Source organism: Orycteropus afer, unplaced genomic scaffold, assembly GCF_000298275.1.
Source record: "Orycteropus afer afer isolate SDZICR_OR568_19922 unplaced genomic scaffold, OryAfe1.0 scaffold00072, whole genome shotgun sequence".
Classification (NCBI taxonomy): Eukaryota; Metazoa; Chordata; class Mammalia; order Tubulidentata; family Orycteropodidae; genus Orycteropus; species Orycteropus afer.
Genome location: NW_006921659.1, coordinates 7983096 through 7996097, shown reverse-complemented (window position 1 = coordinate 7996097; position 13002 = coordinate 7983096). Strand labels below are relative to the sequence as shown.

The 13002-nt window shown below is 38.4% G+C and overlaps 1 protein-coding gene across 1 annotated transcript in view; it reads right to left on the bottom strand.

Annotated features, from left to right (window-relative positions):
* ATG5 (autophagy related 5) overlaps positions 1–13002 on the bottom strand; it is a 172792-nt gene that overhangs the window by 12490 nt on the left and 147300 nt on the right. The window contains exon 6 of the mRNA XM_007940840.1: positions 1522–1639. Within this exon, the coding sequence (XP_007939031.1) occupies positions 1522–1639 (118 nt within the window). The remainder of the gene's footprint in view (positions 1–1521; positions 1640–13002) is intronic.

The window sequence follows — 13002 nt, the reverse complement described above, 5'->3', positions numbered from 1 at the left end:
ACCCAGGCTCTGTCTGAGCACACAGACTGGGATGGAGTTCCTGCGTGCCCAGAAGGGTGGGAGTGGGGGGTGGCCGGACCTCTGTTCACCAAGCGGGTGTGCGGTATAAGAGTAACAAGAGGAATGTCGCACCTTTTCACAGTGTTGCAGGTCCAGAGTGTCCTTGGGGTTGCTGGCAAGCAGAACCTGTTCTCAAGCCCCTGGAATCTCGAAGAGTGCTGTCTCTTTAAATATCCAAAATGGTCAGCCACTTATAAATATTCAAAATGGCAGTGTCCTCCAGACAGGCAAAAGTCCACAGCTCAGCCTGCCTTTCTCTTTTTGCCTTCTCCGTTTATACCCCAGCCACCAGAGCAATCCTCCATGCAGTCCCTGGCTAGCAGGGCTGAAATTTAGGTTAACTCTTAGGTCCTACCATCACTCAGCACTCTCCAAGCTGTCTGTGCTGTGCTGTCAGGATCGCTGCCAGACTGCAGCACCATATGTTTCCTTTTTTGATATTTTCATGCAGATTCTTCTGCTAGTTGGGGTTTAGTCCATTTCTATATCCTTTCCTTCAAGGCTCAGGGGGGTCCAGGATTATCTTCTGTGTCTATGTTAATTGGTTTCCCTTTTCTTTGTTGAAGAGGGTCTGTGTAGTCTTTCTGCCTAGTCTGCCATCTTATCAGAACCCCCTAGTCTATATTCCAGAATATGCAAAAACGTAGTAAAATAGACACTGAATAAAATATAAAGAAGTCTTTACAGCACAGAGAAAATAAGGTAGAACATTAATATTATTCCTGGATTAAAAAAAAATTACTGTGAATTTCCCAGCCAAAATTTTTATAACCTGAGTTTCTATCTCTGGAAGGGTATCAGGAAAAATGGTAACACTGGTTTCCTCCAGGCAGGGGAGCTGGGTTAGGATGTGGGCGATAGGAGTGGGAGAGCGACTTTTCATTGAAATTCTTTATATAGTTTTCATCACTATGTAAGTGTACTTTCAATTAAAAAAATATACATTTAAAAATTATTTAACAAAGCACACTCCAAAAGCAATACCACCACCATACAACTTGATAAATTTCATCAAAATGAAAAATTTCAATGCTTCATCTGAAAAGGCAAAGACAAGTTACATTTTGAGAGAAAATACTTGTGAATCACTGTTCAAAATTAATAAAACCTATGGAATAGGATCCATAGGATTAAGAGGTTAATAATGTTTGATTATTTACCATAATTGAATTCAGAAATAAAAGACCATAGTTGTAATAACAAGATAATTTTAAATGGTATATTTAATTTTGCTAAAGAGAGTCAATTCTGGACTTTGTTAATGTCAATTATTTTAAAAATATAAATTAAATATTAAATGCTTCTGTTTCAAAAGATTTTTTTCCCTACAAGATAATGATACAAGTATCTTCCTGAAGCAACCCAATAGAATGTAATTTATAAACGTAGAATGCTAATGCTAACTCAGTAACAAAGGCTTTAAAACAAAAATGAAAGAAATGCTCCAATGTTGCTGATTACCTTCAGGAGCAACTGCAGAAGGACAAACTTCTTTCAGGAGATCTCCTAGTGTATGCAACTGTCCATCTGCAGCTACAGGACGAAACAGCTTCTGAATGAAAGGTCGTTCTGTTGTTGTCTATGTGAAAGATGAAAAAAAAACAATTCAAGCAATTAAGCCTTTGTTGCTACTAATTACAAATGAAATAGATTAAAAATTTTAAATTAGTGTCAGGTGCCTCCTGATGTCATATAATCAGAAGCACACAATATCACAGATGTGCTAAAAATGTTCAACATGACAAATCCATGCAAATCTAATCATGAGGAAAGAAAAATTCAGAATGTGGGACTTTCTAAAGATAACTATTCTGGACTCTTCAAAGAAAGTTCAAAGCATGAAAAAACACAACAGTCCAAAAAGAGTAAAAGAGACAGAAGAGGAGGACCTATCAAGATGGCAGCTTAGTCAGGCACACCATGTAAGTCCCCCGACAGCCAAGACCCGAAAACCCAAGTGAAACAGATACAGATGATAATCTTGGAACCCTGAAAATCAAATGAAAGGACAAAGAATTAGACAGAACACCAACAGCAAAAAGAAACTGATTTTAAAAAACAAAACAAAACAAACAAAAAACAAACTGTGAACAAGGAGAGAGATATGAAGTGGTGGCACCTTAGCAGTTCATACCTATCAATCACACTGCATGTAAATGGATTAAATGTACCAGTCAAGAAACAGAGAATGGCAGAATGGATTAAAAACACATGGCCCATTAATATGCTGCATACAAGAGACACACCGTAGACACAAATATATAAACAAGTTTCAAAAAAAAATCAAAGGATGGGGAAAAAAAAAAAGCATCAAGGAACCACTATCCAAAAGAAAGTAGGAGTAGCAATATTAATTTTGGATTAAATAGAGTTTAAGTCAAAATCCATTATAATAGACAAACGTACTGACATTGAGTTAATTTCTACTTACAGTGACCCCCATAGAGTTTTCCAAGGCTGTAAAAGCAGACTGCCTCATCCTTCTCCTATGGAGCAGCTGGTGGATTCAAACTGCTGATCTTATGATTCGCAGCCAAGTGCCTTACCACTGCATCACCAGAGCTCCTTATAATAGACAAACCAAAAAACCAAGCTTGCTGCCATCGACTCATAATGACCCCTCCTTGGGTTTTCAAGGCAGTATCTCTACGCAAGCAGATTGCCTAGTTTTCCTTCCGAGGAGTGGCTGGTGGGTTCAAACCGCCAGCCTTCTGGTAAGCAGTCAAATGCCTTAGGCTCTATGCCACCAGAGCTCCCATAATAGACAAAACCAAAAAGAACCAAACTCACTGCTGTTGAGTCAGATTTGACTCACAGCAAACCCTCCTTGGGTTACCAAGGTGGTATCACTACAGAAGTAGATTGCCCAACCTTCCTTCTGAGGAGTGGCTGGTGGGTTTGAACTGCCAGCCTTCTGGTTAGTAGTTGAATGCCTTAGATAGAAGGCATTATATAATGACTAAAAGGTCAATCCACCAAGAAGATATAACAATAATTATCTATGCACCCAATACAGAGCTCTAAAATATATAACTCTAATATAAATAGGAAATTTAATACACCACTTCCTATGATGGACAGAACTGGAGAAAAACTCAATAAAGACACAGAAGATCTAAATAATATGAGCAACCAACCCGGCCTTCCAGACATACACAGAACACTCCACCACCCAGCAGCAGCACAGTATACATTCTCCAAAACACATGGATCATTCTCCAGAATAGACCATATTCTAGGCCACAAAATAAGTTTCAACAAATACACAAACAAAGCATCTTCTCTGACCATATGCTATAAAACTAGAAATCAGTAACAGAATGAGCAAGGGAAAAAAAATTAAATACATGAAAACTAAATAGTATCTTACTTAAAACCTACTGGGTCACAGAAGAAAGTAAAAGTAAAATTTAAAAATTCTTGGAATAAAAGGAAAGTGAAGATATAACATACCAAAACTTCTGGGACATAGCAAAAGCAATGCTCAGCATAAAATTTATAGCAATAAATGCACACACCAAAAAAAAAAAAAAAAAAGCTAAAATTAATACCTTAATCATACAACTTGAACAAACAGAAAAAGAGCAGAAAAAGAATTCCACAGTTAAGAACAGAGGAAATAAAGATTACAGCAGGAAAAAACTGAAATAGAAAACAAAAATGTACAAAGAATAAGAAGTTGGTTCTTTGAACTAACAAAAACCAAAACCATTGCCACTGAATTGACTCCAACTCATAGTAACCCCATAGGACAGATTAGAACTGCCCTTCCACCCATAGGGTTTGCAAGGCTGTAAATCTTTACAGAAGCAGATTATGTTTCTCCCACAGAGCAGCTGGTGGCTTCCAACCATAAACCTTTCGGTTAGCAGCCCAGTGCTTTAACCACAGTGCCACTGCAGCTCCTGGTTCATTGATATGCTCAATAAAACTGACAAACCAACCACTGGCTAAATTGACAAAGGAAAAGCAGAAGATGCAAACAACACAAATAAGGAATGGGTGGTGACTGTACAACAGAATCAACGGAAATGAAAAGGATCCTAATAGAGTATTACGAAGAATTGTACTTCAACAATTGGAAAACCTAGAAGAAACAGGGCAAACTTCTAGAAACACACTTCTTGCTGCTGCTGTTGTTGTTATGTGCCGTCGAGGTGGTATCACTATGAAAGTAGATTGCCCCACCTTCCTTCCAAGGAGTGGCTGGTGGGTTTGAACCATTAGCCTTCTGGTAGCAGTTAAGTACCTTAGGCACTACCCTATCAGAGCTCCTAGAAACACACTACCTACCTAAACTAACACAAACTGAGGTAGAAAATTTGGACAGACCATAACAAAGGAAGAAATGGAAGAGGTCATTAACAACCCCCCTCCCAAAAAAATAATAGAATATCATTATTCTATTATTCTGGCCCTGGCCCAGATGGCTTCACTGGAGAATTCTACCAAACATTCAGAGAAGAGGTGATACCAATTCTGCTCAAACTATTTCAGCAAAGGATATATTTAGAAAAGGATGAAATATTCTTAAATCTACCCTATGGAGCCAGCATAACTCTGATACCATAGCCAGGCAAAGACACCACTAAAACAGAAAATTTTAGACCAACATCCCTCATGCAAAACTTCTCACCAAAATTCTAGCCCATAGGTTGGAAGAGCATACCAAAAAATAATATATTGTGACCAAGTGGGATTCATACCAGGTATGTAAGGATAGTTAAAAAACATCAGAACATTCAAGGAACATAATCCACTATATATAAATAAAACAAAGGAAAAGAACCATTTTATCATGTCATTTGATGCAAAAAAGGTACTTGATAAAGTCCAACACCTATTCCTGACAAAAATTCTCCTCAGCAAAATAGGAAAGAAGGGAGAGTCCTCAGTATAATTAAGGGCATATACACAAAATGAACAACCAACATTATTCTCAACAGAGAGAAACTGAAAGCATTCCTCTTGAAAACAGGAGCCAGACCAGGGTTTATTCTACCATCACTCTTATTAAATATTGTACTGGAAGTCCTACCTACAGCAGTAAGGAAAGAAAGGGAAAGAAAAGGCATTTAAATTGATAAAGAAGAAGTAAACCTATCCCTATTTGCAGATGACATGATCGTTTACATAGAAAATCTGAGAGATTCTACAAGAAAGTTAGGAGAATGAATAGCCCTATTGTGGCAGGGCACAAGACCAACATATAAAAATCAGTTTCTTCTATACTAACTGAGAATTCCAAAAAAGAAATCAGGAAAGCAATACCATTTACAATAGCCTTTCAAAAGATAAAATACTTAGGAATAAATCTAACCAGTCATGTAAAAGACTTATACAAAGAAAACTAGAAAACAGTACTGCAAGAAACCAAAAGGAATCTACGTAAATGGAAAAACATACCCATGCTGATGGAAAGGAAGACTTAGCATTTGAAAATGTCAATACTACCTAAAATGATCTATATACAGAATGCAACACTAGTCCAAATTCCAACATTCTTTAACAAGATGGAAAAATGGATCACCAACTTTATTTGGAAAGGAAAGAGATTCTGGATAGGAAGAACAAAGTGAGAGGGCTCCCAGTTCCCCATTGCAGAACGTACTATACAGCCATGGTAGTCAAAACAGCCTGGTGCTGGTATGACATACATATAGACCAAGGGAACAGAACTGAGAATCTAGAAGCAAACCCAGGAGCTCTGGTAGCGTATTTCCTAAGGTACTTGACTGCTAACCACAAAGCTGGTAGTTCAAATCCACCAGCCACTCCTCGGAAGGAAGGTTAGGCAATCTACTTCTGTAGTGATACTGCCTTGGAAACCCAAGGAGGGATTGCTATGAGTCGGGTCGGACGTGATGGCACAAAGCAACAACAACACAAGCAAACCCATTTACCTGTAGATTTTTGATAAAGGGTCAAATCCATTAAATGGAGGAGAGATATTTTCTTTAATAAACGTATTGCCAAAACCAGATATCCATTTGCAGAAAAATGAAACAGAATGCATACCTCACACCATTCACAAAAACTAACTTAAGATGGATCAAGACCTAAATGTAAAATCTAAAACTATAAAGATAGTGGAAGAAAAAATAGGCGGCAAACCTAGGGGCCCTAATTTATGGCAAAGATAGTCTACCAAACATAACTAAAACCACACAAACAGCAGATGATAAACTATACATTGAGACCTCTTAAAAATTAAATACTTATGTGTATCAAAAGACTTCTCCAAAAGAGTAAAAAGAGAAGCAGACTGGGAAAAAATTTTGGCTATGACATATCTGACAAGGGACTAATCTTTAAAACTTTAACACTTCAACAACAAAAAGACAAATAATTTAATTTAAAAATGGTCAAAGGATATGAATGGACACTTCACCAAAGAGGACATTCAAACAGTTAACTAATACATAAAGAATCAAAACTACAAAGAGGTATCATATCACCCTGCCAATAATGTTACTGATCAAAAAAACAGTAAATAACAAATACTGGGAAGATTGTTGGGAGACTGGAACTCTCATACACTGCTGGTGGGAATGTAAAATGGTACAAGCACTGTGAAAAATGGTATTAAAAATACCAAAGGAAAAGCAAACTCACTGGCATTGAGTCAGATCCGACTTATAGAGACCCCTCCTTGGGTTTTTGAGGTGATTTCACTAAGGAAGTAGATTGCCCAATCCTCCTTCCGAGGAGTGGCTGATGGGTTTGAACTGCCAGCCTTGGGGGCGCCACGAGTCAGGGCGACTCCATGGTTCTGCTCTGACACATACTGGGTGCCATGAGCTGGGGTGACTCCACAGTTCTGCTCCAATGCACATGGGGCACCAGGAGTTGGGGTGACCCCCCTTAAAAAGCTAGAAATAGAAATATTGCATGTCCAGAAATCCCACTATCAGGTGTATTTCATACAGAAATAATAGTCATGATACGAACAGACTTATGTACAACCATGTATAAATCAGTAGCAAAAAGATAGAAACAATCTAAGTGCCCTTTAATGGATGAATGGATAAAAAACTGTGGAACACACACACACACACACACACACAAAATGAAATACTACATGTTAAAGAATAATTATCAATTTGCATTACACCTCATTACATGAATGAACCTAGAGGACATTATGCTGAGTGAAATAAGTCAAATACAAAAGGGCAAATATTGTATGAGACCACTATTACACAAAGTCAAGAAAAGGCTTCACACAGAAAGAAGCATTCTTTGATGGTTACCAGTAATGGGACAGGGAAAATCACTAACTAGATGGCACATTCGTGTTGACTTTGGTGAGGGGAAAGACAACCACAAAATGTAAGAAGCAAGCACAACATGACCAAGGCAAAGGGAGACACTGAGAAGTATGCAAAAGTAAAAGGCAACATGTTGTTGTTGTTATGTGCCGTCGAGTCAGCCCCGACTCATAGCGACCCCTCCTTGGGTTTCTGAGACAGTATCACTACGGAAGTAGATTGCCCTATCTTCCTTCCAAGGAGTGACAGATGGGTTTGAACTGCCAGCCTTCTGGTTAGCAGTCAAGTGACTTAGGCACTACGCTACCAGAGCTCCCAAAGGCAACATATACATATATAACTGTATATTACATATACAACAGTAAAACAGCAACAACAGTAAAAACAAGTTATTTACGAGAGGATACATATAGGTAGATATGTAAATTGAACAAGTATGGGATGACATATGAATTACAACCACATGCATATATATAGGTTTGGAACTGGGTATTTCTATATACATTATTTGTATGTATTGCAAATATATTCATGCATATAATAGAACCCACCAGCCGCTCCTCGGAAGAAAGATGGGGCAATCTACTTCCGTAGTGATACTGCCTCGGAAACCCAAGGAGGGGTCACTATGAGTCGGGTCCGACTCGACGGCACGTAACAACAATATAATAGAACATTATATACCGTGATTATATCCCTCTGGAATTTAGAGACCATCTAAAGAACAGATTTGATGTACTGAACACCAATGACTGAAAACCAGGGGAACTGTGGGATTACATCAAGAACATCATCCATGAGGGAAGCAAAAGGTCATTAAAAAGACAGGAAAGGAAGAAAAGGCCAAAATGGATGTCAGAAGAGATTCTGAAACTTGCCCTTGAGTGGAGAGTAGCTAAAGCAAATGGAAGAAATGACAAGATAAAAGAGCTGAATAGAAGATTTCAAAAAGCAGCTCAAGAAGACAAAGTCAATTATTATAATGAAATATGCAAAGACCTGGAGTTAGAAAACCAAAAGGGAAGAACATGCTTTGCATTTTTCAAGCTGGAACTTGAAAGAACTGAGGAAAAAATTCAAGCCTCGACTTACAATAATGAAAGAGTCTATGGACAAAATACTGAATGATGCAGGAAACATCAAAAGAAGATGGAAGGAATACAGAGTCACTGTACCAAAAAGAACTGGTCGATGTTCAACCATTTCAGCAGGTGGCATATTATCAAGAACCAAAGGTATTGAAGGAAGAAGTCAAAACGGCACTGAAGGAACTGGGGAAAAATAAGGCTCCAGAAAATGACAGAATACTCATTGAAATGTTTCAACAAACTGATGCCATGCTGGAGGCACTCACTCGTCTATGCCAAGAAATGTGGAAGATAGCTATCTGGCCAACTGACTGGAAGAGATCCATATCTGTACTCATTCCAAAGAAAGGTGATCCCACAGAAAGGGAAAATCATCAGACAATATCATTAATATCACACAGAGGTAAAATCTTGCTGAAGATAATTCAAAAACTGTTGTAGCAGTATATTGACAGAGAACTTCCAGAAATGCAAGCTGGATTCAGAAGAGGACATGGAACGAGGGATATCATTGCGGATGTCAGATGGATCTTGGCTGAAATCATAGAATACCAAAAAGATGTTTACTTGTGTTTTACTGACTAAGCAAAATAATTCAATTGTGTGGATCGTAACAAATTACGAATAACACTGAGAAGAATGGGAATTCCAGAACACTTAATTGTGCTCATGGGGAACCTGTACATAGACCAGGAGGCTGTTGTTCACACAGAACTTGGGGATACTGATTGGTTTAAAATCAGGACAGGAGTGCATCTGGATTGTATCCTTTCACCATCCTTATTCAATCTGTATGCTGAGCAAATAATCCAAGAAGCTGGACTACATGAAGAGGAACGTGGGATCAGGGTTGCAGGAAGACTCACTAACAACCTGCAATACAGAGATGACACAAACTTGCTTGCCAAAAGTGAAGATGACTTGAAGCACCTACCGATGAAGATTAAAGAGTACAGTCTGTAGTATGATTATACCTCAACATAAACAAAACAAAAATCCTTGTAATCCAACCAATAAGCAGCATCACAATAAATGGAGAAAAGATTGGAGTTGTCAGAGATTTCATATTGCTTGTGTCCACAATCAACACCCATGGAAGCAGTAGTCAAAAAATCAGATGACATACTGCACTGGGCAAATCTGCTGCAAAAGACCTCTTTAAAGTGCTGAAGAGCAAAAATATGTCTCTTTGAAGACTAGGGTGTGCCTGACCCATGCCATGCTATTTTCAATTGCCTCATGTGGATGTGAAAGCTAGACAATGAATAAGGAAGACCAAAGAAGAGTTGATGCTTTTGAGTTGTGGTGCTGGCAAAGAATACTGAAAATGCCATGGACTGCCAGAAGAACTAACTGATCTGTCCTGGAAGAAGTGCAGGTGGAATGCTCCTTGGAAGCAAGAATGACCAGACTTTGTCTCACCTATTTTGGTCATGTTGCCAGAAGAGACCATGCCGTGGAGGCTATCAAGCTTGGTAAAGTGGAGGGTCAATGAAAGGGGAAGGCCCTCAACGAGATGGGCTGACACAGTGGCTGCAATGATGGGCTCATATATAGCAAGAATGTGAGGCTGGCACAGGACTGAGCAGTATTTCATTCTGTTGTACATAGGGTTGCTGTGAGTCAGAGCTGACTTGACAGCACCTAACAATACCACCAATATAGTAGGGCACAGTCAGGAAAACTTCTCAGGCAAAAGCAAACACCTCAGGGGACTGAGTTCCTGGGCTTGAGGGCTAGGGACCATAGTCTTGGGGAGACATCTAGGTGAACTGGTGTAACACAGTCCATAAAGGTAATGTTCTACATCCTCCCTTGGTGAGTGGCAACTGGGGTTTTAGAAGCTTGTGAGCATCCAGCTAAGATACAATATTAGTCTTTTCTCATCTAGAACAAAGAAGAGTGAAGAAAACCAAATACTCAAGGAAACAATTAGTTCAAAGACCAGTGGATCACACATCAGCCACAGACTCCACAAGCCTGAGACCAGGTACCTGGTACCACTACCAACAGCTCTGACCAGGATCACAAAGGTCCTGGACAGAGTAGGAGAAAAATGTAGAACAAAATCCAAATTCATAAAAAAAAATAAGATTCACTCATCTGACAGAGACTGGTGGAGCTCCCAACACTATGGCTCTTAGACACCCTTCCAACTTAGAACTGAACCCACTCCAGAGACCATCTTAGAGCCAAACAATAGTATAGAAAGTAAATAACAACACCGTGAGGAATGAGATCCTCAAGCATTCTACTATATGAGAACAACAGGACAGTATTTTCCTAAAAGTAAAATTCAGAAGGAAGAAAGGGGCAGAACACTGGGTGAATAGAAATGAGGAACCCAGGGTGGAAGTGGCGAGACCTCTTAACATTGAGGGGACTGTAATCAATGTCACAAAATAATCTATGTATAAATTACTGAATGGGAAACTAATTTGCTTTACAAATTTTTACCTAAACCACAATAAAATGTTAATTAAAGAAAAGAGAGAGAGAAAGTAAAGAGAAATAAATGAATACAAAGAACGAACTTGACTGGATAGTACTAGATTACAGAAGAAAAGAATCACCTACCAAAGACATTTTTGAGATAAATAGAGAAGTCTGAATACAGAATGCACATTAGATATTATTGAAATAGTATCAAATTTCTTAAGTGTACGATTAAAAGAACAATATCCTCATTTTCAACGAATCCATGCTCAAGTAATTAGGGACAATGTGCCATGACGTCTGAAATTTGCCTTGAAATGGTTAAAAAATAGAGTGTGTACATCTGCGTAGAGACAGTAAATAAGAAAACTTTTAACTACTGGTGAATTTAAGTAAAGGGCATATGGTATTTTAAATTTTCTTTAAATTTGAAACAACTCAAAACAATAGATAAAGCATTTTTCATCAATAAGCACAATATAATTTATTGTTAATAATCCCATTATTTTATGCACTTAAAAAATTATGTTTCATTTTCCTAAACTACCTATATAGGAACAACACAAAGATGACTGGGGTCTCATGACAGAGGCTGGAAACAGCTGGGGTCAACTAACAGCACTATCATTTAAGTGCTGTATGATCTTGCACTCAGTTTCTCTGTCTGTAAGTCTGAGGCATTCCATATGTCTTAAGTTTGTTGTGGGAATAAATGAGGAACTCTGCCAAGCACAGAATAAACCCAACTCACTGCTGTAGAGTTGATTTGACTCGTTGTTGTCATGGGCCATTGAGTCGGACCCGACTCATAGCAACCCTTCCTTGGGCTTCCCAGGCAGTATCACTACAGAAGTAGATTGCCCCATCTTCCTTCCGAGGAGTGGCTGGTGGGTTTGAACTGCCAGCCTTCTAGTTAGCAGTCAAGTGCCTTAGGCACTACGCCACCAGAGCTCCTGATTTGACTCATAACGACCCCTCACTGGGTTTCCGAGGTGGTATCTCTATGGAAGTAGATTGCCCAATCCTTCTGAGGAGTGGCTGGTGGGTTTGAACCACCAGCCTCCCGATTAGCAGTCAAATGCCTTAGGCACTTCGCCATCAGACCTCCCAAGCACAGAACTGGCATTACATAAATGTTAAAGAAAATAAATTTTTTTTTCCCTCTCTGTCCCTCTTAACTGTTATTTCATTTTAAGATATTAAGTTTTTATTTTAACCTTCCTAGAATGAAAAACTGTAAAAACCTCCAAGAACAGAATATTGTCATATATTTTAAAGAATGGGATTTCAAATCACATTAGACAAATATGTATTTAAAAAATACATATTTTTAATCAACTTCTATGACATACCTGTTACAGATTTAGTTTTTTTTTAAAGTCTGGTTTTAAGTGCTCACATAAACTAAAATACAAGAAAAAACAAGACATGTTAGCATGTGAGCTACCTTCTGCAGCTTGACACTGTGTATACAGTGAGTATATAAATTTTAATAAACATACTCTAGTTAAGTATTGGAGGCAAGTGTGAAAGAACTATAGAAAATAATTTTGATAATTAGTATGCATCTGAATAGAATTTAATTCACTTCAGTAATTGAATTCTTTACAGAATATTTTTTACAACCATATCTTTCAATTTAATTTAAGAAGCTCACACTCTATTTTTACACTACAAGAAATTTAGAATAATATATAATTGAGTGATTAACTATTTACAGACAAGTCAGGAAAGAGTTCAGAAAAGAAACAAAGTGTAGGGACTATGGCAATGCCACCACCCACTTAGGGCTTTCTATCTTCTAGGCAATGAGGCTTTTAAGAGTTTTTAACGTGATGAAAGAGGCTTTTTCTGAAGGCTAATGGAAAGCAGCCTGTATATGATGACTTCGTTAAGAGGTAAGCTCAGGATGAATGGTGGGAGGCTGTCTGAATACCACAAGGCTATGTGATGACAACTGAGGCTGGGTCAGTGGAAAGGGAGGGGCAGGACAGTACTTAAAGAAAAATGTTAAAATGTACCTTCCTAAAGAGGTACTTGGGAAGTACAGACAACAAAGATGAACCCTTTTGCGCATATAGTACGGTGTGGTCAGTGAAGGCAAACACGGGTATATGGGTGGATAGATGGGTGGACAGGCTGAAATA